This window comes from Chiloscyllium plagiosum, chromosome 22 (genome assembly GCF_004010195.1).
Source record: "Chiloscyllium plagiosum isolate BGI_BamShark_2017 chromosome 22, ASM401019v2, whole genome shotgun sequence".
Lineage (NCBI taxonomy): Eukaryota > Metazoa > Chordata > Chondrichthyes > Orectolobiformes > Hemiscylliidae > Chiloscyllium > Chiloscyllium plagiosum.
Window position 1 is genome coordinate 45,956,495 of NC_057731.1, and position 14,043 is coordinate 45,970,537.

The 14,043-nt window shown below is 43.1% G+C and overlaps 1 protein-coding gene across 6 annotated transcripts in view; it reads left to right on the forward strand.

Annotated features, from left to right (window-relative positions):
* Positions 1-14,043, forward strand: part of LOC122561290 (Kv channel-interacting protein 2-like) — a 321,601-nt gene that overhangs the window by 268,766 nt on the left and 38,792 nt on the right. The window contains exon 1 of one of the 6 annotated variants that reach the window (XM_043712946.1): positions 6,412-7,520. The exons of the other annotated variants lie outside the window; for them this stretch is intronic. Coding sequence (XP_043568881.1) covers positions 7,436-7,520 — 85 coding nt within the window. The 5' untranslated portion in view covers positions 6,412-7,435. Of the gene's footprint in view, positions 1-6,411; positions 7,521-14,043 lie in introns of those variants that run through there. 6 annotated transcript variants of the gene reach the window in all.

Below are 14,043 nucleotides of genomic sequence, written 5' to 3' on the forward strand. Positions count from 1 at the left end.
ACATACAAACAAGGCTACTCTGTGTAGGGACATGTATAGAGAGCAAAGCCCACGTCCATTGTGAGCGTGTTTCCCAATTCTGAGCACCTGAATGACCTGATGGAGATGTTTAACGTGGGCAAGGTGGGGTGAAAAGAGGACAGGCACAAGGCCTAATGTGTCTGTCTGTGGCCATGGGGAGGCGCTATGGGCACCTCCACACCTCTGGAGTGTCTTATGGCTTTACACAAACTCATGATTGAGAGCTCATAGTTTATTATAAACACCAAGCAAAGCAAGTGGTGAGATATGAGGACAGGTAACTAATTTATTTATTTGTATTCATTCATGGGATGAGGGCATCGCTGACTAGGCCAGCATTTATTGCCCATCCCAGAGGGCAGTTAAGAGTCAACCACATTGTTGTGGGCCGTGAGTTACATGTTGGCCAGACCAGGTAAGGACAGCAGTTTCCCTCCTGAAAGGACATTAGTGAACTGACAATCGACATCGTTAGACTCTTAATTCCATATTTTTAAAAAAATTTAATTCAAATTCCACCATCCGGGTCCCCAGAACATGACCTGGGTCACAGGATTCAACCAAGTAATACCACCAAGTCATCACCTGCCCATAAGCAGCTTGGCCAGAGAGGAAAGTTTAAAACAGCACATCAGAGAAGGACAGAGAGATGGAGATATTTAGGCAGTGATTTCCAGACAGGAGGGAACCCAGACAGCTAAAGGCATGGCCACCAAAAATCAAGAAAGAGGCCAGAATTGGAAGAGTTCAGGGGTTGCATAGATTTGTGGGGCTGGAGGAGATTATAGAAAAAGGGATGGTAAGAGGCCATGAAGGGATTTGAAGACAGGTGATGATTTTAATATCGAGGTGATACCAGACCCAGGGACCACTGTCAGCGAGCATAGCAGAGATGGTCAAACGGGGCTGAGAGTGAGGGTGCACACAGCAGACTTGGGGCAAGTCCTTGCAAAAATACAGACAAAGGAAAGATTAGTAATACAGGCAGTGTCATGGATCAGTGTCAGAGTGGCACAGGTTAATTCTGTGAGAGTGGGAGGGATAAACAGTGAGGTAAAAGGTAAAGGCAAGGTAGCAGAACAAAGAGGCTACAAGTGGAGTTAAGAAACATGCCAGATATTTACCCTTTCATGAAGTTTGCAGTCCTTCTCCATCTGCTGTGATAAAACTGACTTGCTTTTCTTCTTCTGAGGCTGGGAGAGCCACAGTGTATCCCCATCTTTCCTTTCTCCTCACTTTCACAGCTCCAATGCCTGCAGGCTTTGTTTTCTTCCTTACTTGAGATCTCCTCCTCCGACTTTGCAGATCAAAGGTTCTGTGGAGCTTCCTGCCTTTCAGCAAGCCTGACAGTAACTTACAACAAAAGGGCCCATCTTTTCTCAGGAGCAAAGACCTTTCAGTAGAGAGGATCCTGAAATGCCAGATCAGAGTGGGCAGGTATTGAGATCACTTGACTGGCAACTGTGCTCTTTTTAACTGACATTGCCAAAGGGGAAATCTGACTCAGCCACTGAGTGTTTAAAACACAAGGTGCAGGCGCAGAAAGATTTGTAAACGATGGAACCCGCCCTCTCATCTTCTGACAGTTCAGTTTATCAGGCTGTCTCACTCCGTGTCTGTCATCCTAACTCTCCATGTGCATTTCTCACGGTAAATCCCACAAACTCTTCTGCGTTCCTGTGACTCTCCTGTGTGTCTCTCGGTGCATTTTTCTGTGACTCTTACCCCCCCCCCCCCCCCCCCCCTACACACACTCCGTGTCTGTCTTTCTTTCTGTGACTCTCACTCTGTGTGTTTGTCTCTGTCTGTCTGTCTAGCTGTCTCTCTCTGTCCGTCGTCCTACATCTTTCAGTGAGTCACTCATTCCATCTGTGTCAACTCTGCATCTCTTCCTATCTACACACCTCTCTCTGTCTCTGTTTCTGACTGTCTCTTTGCATCCCATTCTGTGACTCTCACTGTTTGTCTCTGTGTCTTGTAGCCCAGTCTGTCTTTTCACTCTGTCTATGAAAATCATTCTGTCTCTCACTCTGTGTCTCTTCTCCTGTTTTTGATTTGTGCTTTCATATTGGTATAATTTTTAATCTCTTGTGGTTCCGTGTCCATCACTCTTGGCTTCCTTACTGTCTCATGTGAAATCCCAACCCAGATGACAGAAGGCAGTCGAGATGGTTTTGAATACGGAGTGGGAGTCGGAGGGATTGCAGACTGTAGGGATTGTCTTTCTGGCTGTAAGTTCTCTGAAGCTGTTGCATTTCCTGGGACTGATTGACTTCTCCAGTGAAGGTAGGAGCGGGTGGCAGACAGAGAGTGCCACTTCATTTATTTTTGTTTGAATTTTATTGGTTAACCTAATTTAAGGTTCTTTAAGACCATAAAGCTGTAAACAATAGCTTGATTGCTAACTATGACGAGAGACAAACGCAAACTCATCATGTCTGTCACATAGTCCCACTCTGATTACACTGGGGCTAAAATAAAAATGATGACATTAAGGTTAAATAATAACAGCAGAACTTGAGCGATTAAAAGCTGACAAATCCCCAGGCCCTAATGGCCTACATTTGAGATTTCTAAAAGAGGTCACTGCAGAGAAAGTAGATACAATGACAGATCGCAATCAACAAACACAACACTGTTATCTAAGAAAGGGGCGAGAGAAAAAATAGGGAACTGTAGGACAGTTAGCCTGACATCAGTCCTTGGGAAAGATATTGGAATGTTTCATACATTCACATCGATGTTCAGAAACCCAGGTGTATGTGGTTGGCTCTTTGTCTACTTATGCTTCATTGTCAACCTGAGCTTTTTGTAGTCAGTGCTGGATTGGCCACTGCCTTTCACTGTCAAGGGGAGGGTAGACCGAGGTTTACTACAAATGGAATGGGGAAAGAATCAGCAATATTCTGAAACACATGCTAGCCGTCAATTCTGACCAACCTCCAATCTATTAACAATGGGCTTAGAAAAGCATGTATGTTCAGACAAAGTTATAGTTTTAAGAAAGAAAGTTCAAGTTTGACAAATCAATTCTTTTTTAGCAAGGATTTAGTGGGTAAATAAAGAGAGTCAGTAGATGTGGTATACTTGGATTTCCCAAAGGCATGAGGTATAAGCAATTAATGCCTGAGGTAAGGGCTCAAGAAGTTGTGTGTGATAAATTAACAAGGATAGAAGTTCAGTAAATGGATAGGAAGCAGAAAGAATAAGGATAAATGGAGCTTTCTCAGGTTGGCCGATAGTAAATTGCAGAATGCCAGCAGAAGAGTCAGTACTGGAGCCTCAGTCAGTTTCAATTTTTATCAATGGTTTGATTGATAAAGGGGTTAATGTGCTTAAGCTGTCTGATGATTCAAAGCTAGTGAACAATGTAAGTTGTGGGGAAAACACAGAGACTGCAAAGAGGTATTTGACAGGTTAAGTGAATGTGCAATAAGGTGATAGATGGAGAAACATGAAGTTATTCACTTTGAAAAGGTGTGAAACTTCATGCGTTGATGTTCAGAGAGACTTGGGTATTCTTGTACACTGGCAAACTGCAGCATTCCCAGAGACACCTGGGAATCACTGGCCCAAGAACATCCAAATGAAGAAGCATCCAGGAAGGCATCGAGCGCTTCAAGACTTGCTGTCAGGAAAATAGTGGAGTCAGGCAAAAAACAGCTGCCACACCAATGCCCCACCCACCCTTCCTGTGACCACCACCTGCCCCAAATATAACAGAGCCTGTATCAGTCTACGCAGCCACCTAGAGGCTCACCCTGAGAGTGGAAGAGAGTTATCTTGGTCTGTGAAGGACCACTGGTGATGATTATTCTTGTGCTAGGTATGCAGAAAGATAGCACAAAGGTACAACAAGCAATTACATATTGGCCTTTCTTGCAAGTGGCTTGGAATACATGAATAAAGTCCTGTCATAATTGTACAGGGTATTGCTGAGTCAGAGTACTGTCTGTAATACTACATCTTTAAGGATAGATACACATGCATTGGAGATGTACAGAGACGATTTGGTAGTTTGGGTGCATTTACTCAGATGGGAAGTTGCCAGGTCAACCCTGAAGAAGGCAAGTTTATTTATCATAAATTATAGTAAACTTTGCCTTTTAATTGGTTTGAAAGAGTCACCCTGTGCCTCTTGCAAGCAAAGGAAGAAGGCAGATTGAGAAGCAAATGCTGTGGAAAGGGACTACTGAACTAGCTTCCCAACTTTCTCTTCACATATAACACCCATGTTTTGGATGTGTGTGTATCTGTGGAGGGAGAGTTTATAGATGGGTTAACTCATAGTTATATGTCAACAGTTCTCAATTGTTCATTTGCAGTTAGAATTTTTAAAATATTCATTCAAGGCAATTGCACACCACTGGCTAGGCCAGCATTTATTGCCCGTCCCTAATTGCCAGTTAAGAGTGAACCACATGGGTTTGGAGTCACATTTAGGCCAAACCAGGTAAGGATGGCAGTTTCCTTCCATAAGAGAACCAGATGGATTTTTCCCAACAATCATCAATGGTCTCATGGTCAGCATTAGACTCCTAACTCCAGATATTTATTGAACTTAAATTCCATGATCTGCCATGGCAGGATTTAAACCTGGGTCCCCAGAACATTACCAGGCTCTCTGGATTAACAATCTAGGTCATCATCTCTACTATTGATGGTCTATATTAATAATTTGGGGAAGGGACCAAGTGCATTGCGTGGCTAAATCTAATGACATTGTAAACATCAGCAGGAAGGCAAATTATGAGAAGGACATGGAAAATCTGCAAAGGGAACATAGATAATTTGACAAATGGAGTATAATGTGGGAAAATGTGAAGTTTTAGTAGGAAAGATTGGAAAGCTGAAAGTTAATTAAATGGATGGAAACAACAGAATGTTGTGGTACAGAGGGATCAGCGTGACTTTGTACATTAATGACAAAAGGTTAGTATTGCAACTACAACGGGTAAGTAGGGAGACATGGAATATTGGCCTTTATTGCACAGGATTCTCAGAAGCTAAGCCACAGCTGGAGTACATTGTACATTTTTGGTTTCCTTATTTAAGGACAGACATACTAATATTCAAAGAAGTTCAGAGAAAGTTGATTCCTGGGATGTAAGTGCCATCCCAGGAGAGAGTGCGGAACATGTTACGATTGTGTTTTGGAAGGACATGCATTCTAAGGGGCTTTGGCATGCTGAGGGAGGATGCTAATTCTTATGGGGTGGGGGGGTGGAGTTATCTAGAAATGGATATGGTTTAAAAATAAAGAGACACCCATTTAAGATACATTGAAGAGAAGTTTTCTTTGCTCTCTGAATATCCTAAATTTTTGGAATACAGCCCCAGAGAGTTGTGGAGGCTGGGACACTGAATATATTCAAGTCTGAGTTAGACTGAATCTTGGACAACAAAATGTCAATAGGGAGCATCGAGTAAGTGGAGTTGACATCAACATTAAATCGTTAAACATTAGATCTTAGTAAGCAGTGAAACAGACTTGGGATCTATTCCTGTTCCTATGTTTGCATCACATAGTCAGTCGTCACATGGTGTCACTGTAGTATCAAATAGTGTCAGTGTCTGAACACTGTGTCAGTCTGAATAGCAGGCATTACTGACAGTGGTAGAAAACCTGCAAAGTCGATTCAGTGGTCTTTGCTTTGATGTTAAGATGATCCTTCTCCAATTGGTCTTTCTCCAGAATGCTTTATGAGTGCTTCTACTGGTATGTAAGTAGTACAGAGTAACTGAGTCATTTGGTAAATTACTCTGATCTATCAATTCAAAAGTCACCGCTCACAGCAACTGCTGCAGGAAAAGTATCTGGTTTACTTCAGGTTTAAACTGAGTTTTTGACTGCAAAGAGGCTTCTGGGCTGGGAGATGATCTGCACATTTATTTTCCCCTCTCTCTGTGTATCTGTAACTTGTTTCCAGCTCCAAGCTGCTCAGCCACCAACAACCAGTCACACAATTGTTGGCAAGCAAAAGGTCTCGATCACTGATAATTGTCACAAGCCAATAAACCAAACAACTTCTTGTTGCCAACAAAAGTTGCATCAGTACAAACCCTCAGCTCCAGATTTTTTGCAATCTGAATTTCAATTGATGTTTGTTCAAACAAGTCTTTACAATGCGTGCCATGGCTTTCAGATTACCTGTCGTCAAAACTGCAGCATCTCTTTCAAACACTGGTTTTAAAAACAGTCTTTCACATTTCAATCCAGTTTTTAAAAACTAAAAAGGTTACTGATCTCACTGTGTCATCTCAGTCACATAACCCATTGTCCATTTTGTTATTATTTCAGTGGCATTTTACACACAGTTTGAGTCATTCTGACTGAATGTCTTGGTATTTTTCAATATTTCCCAACGTCTTCAGATTTTTTTAAATTCTTGCCTCTTTGGTTCTATTTTAAAATGTACCTTGTGCTAAACGCGGACACGTTTAATCAGTGGCGCACTCATTCAATGGACTGTGATGACAGCGTCATGTTCTGTCCTCTCTGGGTGCAGTGAAGACACTCAATCACTGTCACCTCACTCACGCCTGCTGCAGTGATTGGTGAACAGTGTTACATAGGAAAGCATTGCAGGGGCCAAGCTTGTCAGGCAGATCATACTGGCACATCCTGTGAGTCTGAGGTAGAGACTGAGAGACAGATCTAGACAGAGACAGGTATAGATAGGTCATAAAGAGAGACTGACGAGGAGATTGAGAGACAGAGGGGCCGGAGAGCGAGACACAGGGAGATGGAGAGGGAGACAGTCAGGCAGAGACAGCAATAAATTGAGAGCGGAAGTGAGACAGACAGGAGACAGCAGACAGAATTTGAGACAGAAAGGGAAAAAAGGTTGATAGAGAGAGACAAGGTTATAGAAAGCAGCAGGGTCAGGAACCCAGGTAGTGAGAACCCAGGTAGTAAGACTGAGAAAATACATCTGAGACTGGGTGAGACACAAAACGAGAGAAAAAGATAACAGCATAGCAACAGGCAGTGTCAGAAGAAAAACATCACAGACAATAAAAAGAGACAACACAGTGACTGATTCTAAAACAGAGGGGAGGGAAAAAGGGAAGCTAGGAAAAACAAGGGGGAGAGGGGTGACAAAGAAGACATCTAGATATACGATTACAATAATATCAAAATAAAGAAAGGGAAGGCAAATACAAATGAGATAGGTGGAAGTGAAAGATAGGGCAGCAAAGAGACTGTGGGCGAAAGAGTAAAAAAGGGACACAGAAAGTGAAATAGATTGGACAAAGGGCTTGCTCTCAGAGAAAGCTGGAAGCAGTAAGAAAGGGAAGGAGGCAGCGGGATAAAGAGCACAAGGTGCCTGTTTAATTTAGTGACATTGGGGAGTGGAGCAGGTTGTGTCTTTCTGGTTTGTCTGGGGCTTCTGTCTAGATTTAGAGGGTGATGGCATTGATCCCTCAAACAGCTGGAGTCTTGTTCAAAACCATTCGGGTCCTGCTGCCCAACCAGGTTCGCAAGAGGAGCAAACGTAAGTGTGGCCTTTATTTATTTGTGCAATTTTCCTGTGGCATCAGCACACAGCAGGTGTACTTTGTAAAGCAAAACATCTGGCAACCACTACAGTAACCACTCAGCCTGGGTTTTAAACACCTTCCTGTGATAGTTCAGGAATATTGTCCTGGGGGCGTTCCCTTCTCAGACAGATCATGGGTCCCAGTGATTGTAATTCACTTTGTGTCACCGATGGTGCTCAGTGACACGGTATAATTCTGGTGCTGGTACCAGTTGACTGAGGTCAGCCATGATGCCTGCTGCGGGTGAATAGCCGCCTGCAACCTGGTGTCAATGGATAAAGGATCAGCACTAGGAGAGCCTGGTCAATGTTCCCTCGGGGAATAGAAAAAACCTGAACTTGTGTAGCACTATGCATTACCCCTGAGCATTCCATAGCTTTTTACATCCAGTGAAATAGATTTGAGGTGCAGTCACATGTTATGATGAAAGAAACATGGCAGCCAACTTGGGCACAGCAAGATACCACAACCAGCACTGTAATGAGTGCATTATCCGTTCTCAGCTTGTTTGAGGGAAAAATATTGGCCCAGAATATCTGGATGCATCCTTCTAACTTCTCCAAATAAGGCCATGGGGTGTCTCCCAGTCACTGCAGAGTGCAGCTGGAATCTCACTTTAAAGCCTCATCTGCAAAACAATACCTCTGACAGTGCAGCACGCCCTCAGTCCTTCCCGGGGAGCATTACAGCAAATAGATGAATAAATTGGTTTTGTTTCCTTTGTGTTCTACACCAATAAATTAACCTGCTGCTGCTGCTGTTTTTAACAAGTTGGAAGTTATTAACTCATTTCTCTGTCAAAGATAAGCTCAGGAAAAGTTGGAAACATTTGGTCTTTAATCTATTGATGGTTTTGTGCAAAGACGGATTAATAACAGTCCTGATAGTTGCCTTTGCCAGAACAGAAGAAGAGGGTAACAGTCCAAGTACACATACAGCAAGTCACAGGATGTTCACTGAATGGTCAATGTTCTTGTTAATTATAGAAAAAGAGTTTCCTGGATATTTTAAACTCTGAGCATCCAAAACATTACAAATTCACAGAAAACAATGGGATTCTCAGGATTATAAATCATGTTATTTATATGTCCAATTCCAGAGAGCAAGTCATGAATATATTTAAGGCCAAGTTAAATTTTTTCATCAATCAGGGAGTTGAGGGCTAACGAGGGGAAGGGGTCAACAAGTCAAGGCAGTCATGATCTTATTCAAAGGGAAAGCATACTTGATGGGCTGAATGGCCTACTCCAAGTTGCTCCAACTTCCTGTATCTTCTGAGTGAGGTTGGTGAAACCTCCAGATTGTGATCGATTGAATTTTAACACCAAATTTCCATTGATACTTCGTCAAACAGCCAGGGAAGACCCAGTTAAATCACAGTGGCAATGTTTCAAATGTATCCGTCACCGATTCCCTCTCACACGCAGCTTCAGTTTGATGAATCCCCTCCTGCTGTAAATAACATCTGTGTGCACACTGGGGCTACATCATGGGGCAACTCTTGTTCACCACATCAGCTGGATAGTTTTAATCCTGTTATCAACACCGTTTATTGTTACAAATAGCAATGATAGAGGGTTCTAGGAATTGACTAAACTGAATGCTGTGCTGTTCCTTTTGGATGATGTGACTGATTTGATTTGTTGTCACATGTACCGTAGTACAGTGAAAATCTTTGTTTGTGAGCAGTATAAATTGAATCCAATTAAGTGATCATGGCCTTGGCTTAACTGAAGAAAGGAAATGTGTTCAGCCTGTTTGTGTTCATTAGTTCAATAAGTTATGGGGCTGTTCTGAAGGGCTGTTGTACATCTCTGCAATAGGTTGAAAAATAGGTGAAATTAAAAAAATAAATCTGAGTAACCTGGGAGCCTTCTTGTGGCGCGGTGGTAATGTCTCTATCCCTGGACTCGGTGACCTAGTTCAAGTCCCATCTCCAGAGGTATGTAATAACATCTCTGAACAGGTTGGTTAGAAAACAGGTAACAAAAATATTAAAGGTCACCTGTGACGCAGTCTTAGCAACCCTACGTCGAAGTCAGGTGACCCGGATTCAAGACCCACCTGATCCCAAGGTGTGTAATAATATCTCAGAATGGGTTGACTAGAAAATATCTTTATAAATAATTAGAGGCCTCAGGTGGAACAGTGGTAGGGTTCTTACCTCCAGACTTGGGATCAAGTCCCACAGAGGTGCGCAGTAACATCTCTGAAAAAGATTGGTTAGAAAATATTGATAAAGAATTAATGGTGTCAGGAGGTGTCTCTGTGTACCATGTTAACTGGCAAGAGACAGGAAGCTTGGTGATATTTGGAATGCGGTCGATACAGACTCTGCATTACGTTGTGTTTCTGTTCGTTGAACCTTATCGATTGGAATCAAGCACGATATATTGGAAATTCACAACAAGGCATAAGACCAGACCAATCAGAAGCAGGGGTAGACCATTTGGCCCATCAAGCCTGCTTAGTCATTCACTAAAATCATGTCTGTTTTTTGTACCACCTTCCACCCAGAGAGACCAACCATTGGTCCATCTCAACCTTAGATATCATCAACGATGGACCCTCCACACCCTTCTGCAGGGACTTCCAAAGAATCATTCCGCTTTGAATGACAAACCTCTTCCTCATCTCACTCCTAAATTCACGGCACTGACCTCCCGAGTTCCAGATTCCCTACCCAGAGTGGGAGCAGCCTCTCAGAAGGACACATTACCAAGTCAAACTCCTCCAGGAAACTTCGTGTATCAGTGATCACCAACGAATTAGGTTCAGTTCACTCAGTCTCTCATCAAAAGGGCAACCCCTTCAGGCACCATGAACCTTTTCTGTACCATGTCCACGGCAAGTATATCCCTCATTTAAATTGACACACAGTGCAATTTACCAGAGCCCTACACAGCTCTAGCAAGACCTCTTTATTCCTGCACTCCAGTCCTCTTCCATACAGACTAACGTGCCACTTGTTTCTCTAATTTAGCTACATGCTAACTCCCTGTGATCCTTATACCTGGACTTTCTGAACACCAGTTTTTACCAGTTCACATGTTTCAGAAAGGGTAGTCAGACAGCTCACAGTGCTAGAAATTCACAACAGGACAGATATGCTGCTGTGTCTGATTAGCTACTTGTAGTTCAGCATCCCTGCAAATGCTGTGCCATGCTCCACCCTTGCTGGGAGTGTTTGATGGGTATAGTGTAGAGGCATCTTTACTCTGTAAAATCCAAAATCTCAATCTTTACTCTATGTCTAAACCTGTGCTGTACCTGTCCTGGGAGTGTTTGATGGGGATGGTGTAGATGGAGCTTTACTCTGTATCTGACCCCGTGCTGTCCCTGTCCTGGGAGTGTTTGATGGGGATGGCGTAGATGGAGCTTTACTCTGTATCTGACCCCATGCTGTACCTGTCCTAGGAGTGTTTGATGGGGAAAGTGATGAAGAAACTCTACTTTTGGGCTTTTCTCTGTATCTAACTTCGAAATGCACCTGTCATTGAAGTGCTTGATGAGGACAGTGTTGGGGGAGCATTACTGTGTACCTAAATCTCTGCTGCATCTCGCCTGCGACCGTGTTTGACAGGATAGCGTCGAGAAAGCTTTACTTTGATTAAAAGAATAGAGGCAGCAAAACTTTGTTTAAATTAGTAGACGAGAACTTTTACTCAACCTAACCCTGTCCTGGGAGTGTCCGGGGACTATGTAGAGGGAGCTTTTACTCTGTATCTAACCCCGTTCTGTACCTGTACTGCGAGGGTTTGATGGGAACTGAATTTGTTTTTAAAAATCTGTTTCAGGAAATGCCTGGAAGATTTCCAAGGCAGTATATTCTGCTCTTGATTTGTTTCCCTGGTGGACCGGAGTCAGAGACAGGGCCTGCGTTTTGTGAAGAGGCTTAGTGGTTTTATTTATTTTGTGTTTTTTGACAATTAGGAAGTTTTGAATTGCACTTTATAAATATCAGCATATTGCCTGATTTGTACAATTCTGCAAGGAGACTGTAAAGCACATTGTCAGTTCGTCTTCCTGTATTTTAACCACTGTGTACAACACTCAGATTCAATTTGCAGAATTAAGACTGTTTTCCAGAGGCTGGTCTTCAGGGTCTAGTCATCAAAGAATGTTAAACACATGAATCCATGCTGGAGGGAAGGAATGTGGGATCAAGTTAAATGGGTTTGTGGAGACTGGGATACTGAAGGTTGTAGGCTGTGTCTGGAGCAGGGTTAATGTGACAAGTAACTATGTACTTTATGCTGTTAGGGTGACCTGTGTACCTCTGAAATTAAACAGGATTGAAAGATTTCTATATAAGCCTGGACAGCAAACGTCTCGTCACAATTCCCTTGACTGCATGTGACTGGGCTACTGTGGTACCTGAAGAAATTGTTTGCATGATGTTAAATTGGAATGGTGGAGTGTTTCTAATATGTGAAGGTCTTTTCTCCTGGTGACTGTATCGTTCCATGTCTGTATGTGTATATTTTTGGGATAAATAATTTGGGTGTGTTGCTCGTTCAACTGAGACCTGGCTGTTCACCCTCCTTCCATGTAAGAACTTCCCAAGTTGATCTTTTGTTGACTTCCTTTCTATCCTGATCTCACCAGTATGTGTCTCTTGATTATTCGTTTGCATCCTATCTCTTTCCAGCCCAGTCTCTCTCTTTGTTCTTTAATTCTCTGATTTGGGTCTCAATTTTATTCTCTGTATGTCTCTTTCTCATTGGCTTCTTTATTTCCCTCCTTATCTACCTCATTCTTTTTTCTCTCTCTTGCACTCTGACTCTCTCCCTTGTTCTTTCCAACTCTGCCTCTTGCTCTCAAATTTCCATTCTTCCTATGTGTTTCAAATCCATATCCATATCTGCCTCAATTTGTTCAGTTTCATTCTGTGTTTCACTTGTTCACACCTTCTCTCTTTTGCTTTCTGCTTCAACGTTGAGCTCCCTCAACCTCTGCCTCTCAACTGTCCAGCGTCCTGTGATAGTATTAACCCAGAGGCAATGTCCAAGGTTGCACACTGACCTTTACAGAGCACAGGTACATAGCTGAAGTCCCCAGGCCAATACTGAGATATCAGTGAACCGGGACAGTCAGGGGAGGAACTGTGTGGGTGAATGCAGGCACATATAATTGTCTCATGAGGAATCAGTCTATCCCAATCCTGGTTGACATCTGGTGTTTCCTGCCAGGAATGAGCTCGCTTGAATGTATGCTAAGGTCAAGATTGGGCTTTTAGAGTGAGGCTTACCTGGTCAAATAGCTCCTTGGAGAATGGTCAATGCCAGTGGAACTTGGACAAATAAGAGTTAGCACTGTTACAAGAGGGGATGTTCAATGGATCACACTCTGGGCTGGTGAGGTTGGGAAAATAAAAAGAGAGAGAACCAACAGCAAACTCAGCATAGCACACTGCAAGAAAACATACTAGAAATCGTGGCAGACACATGAAAGAAGACACAAAAACTGTGATCATAACACTCTTTGAAGGGGAGGACATGAAGAAGCTTTCTCTTTACACTGTGAGGTGTTACAATCTGTACCATGCTGCCTGAAAGGGAAGTGGAAACAGATTCAACATGAATTTTCAAAATGGTTCTTAGATCAATATTTGAAAGGGAAAAGTTTGTGGTGGTGGGAGGAAGCAGGGTGGAGCTGATCAGCTAACTCTTTCAACAAACCAGCACAGGCACAATGGGCTGAACAACCTCCTCCGCATCATAAAATTCCATCCAACCAAAGCCATCCATCTCTGTCTCACGTAGTGTCACATCCTGAGCTCAAGCCAAGCTGTCTGCATTCCAATTTGACCATTTCCTCTTGTCCCTTTATGTTGCTGGAATCTCAGTCAGCTCCACACTGAGGTGAGTCCTGTTTCTGCACACTGCTGTCCCCCACTGTCTCACAGTGTGGCTTCTGCTTAAACAGGTCTTGCTTCTCCAGCCACAGGTCGGGGCCCTGTGTGTGTTGTAAGCTGCGTTTGGTTGAAATTGTTACCACATGCATGACAAATGTGATAGATTTGAGACAGCGGAAACAACAGCCTCTCAAGCAGACAGGGTGGGATATGGGCACCCAACTCAGTTTGGACATATTACTGGGGGTTTCATCACATGACCTGGAATCTGTTTCCCCCTGCCACCCCAAACCCCCACAAAGACTCTGTCACCATTGGTCCATCCTCACAATAATTCTGCTTCCAACAGCCAATTGGAAAGCGAGCAAACTGGATCATTCGGAGCTGTCCATCAAACAACCCTGTTTTTGATGACTTCAAAAAGTTTTCAAAAAATTGTTTATAGAAACATGCTTTTCAGCAATTATTCTCTCCTAATTTAGTGTCTGGGAGGCATGGTTTTGACTCCTTGACAATCCTGAAGAGCTTGGTACTCCAACATAACAGAGGTCCCTTAAAGGGCCACACCTCTTTCCCCACCATCCCAGCTGGTTCCTGGACAAATGCAAACTGTGTCACCC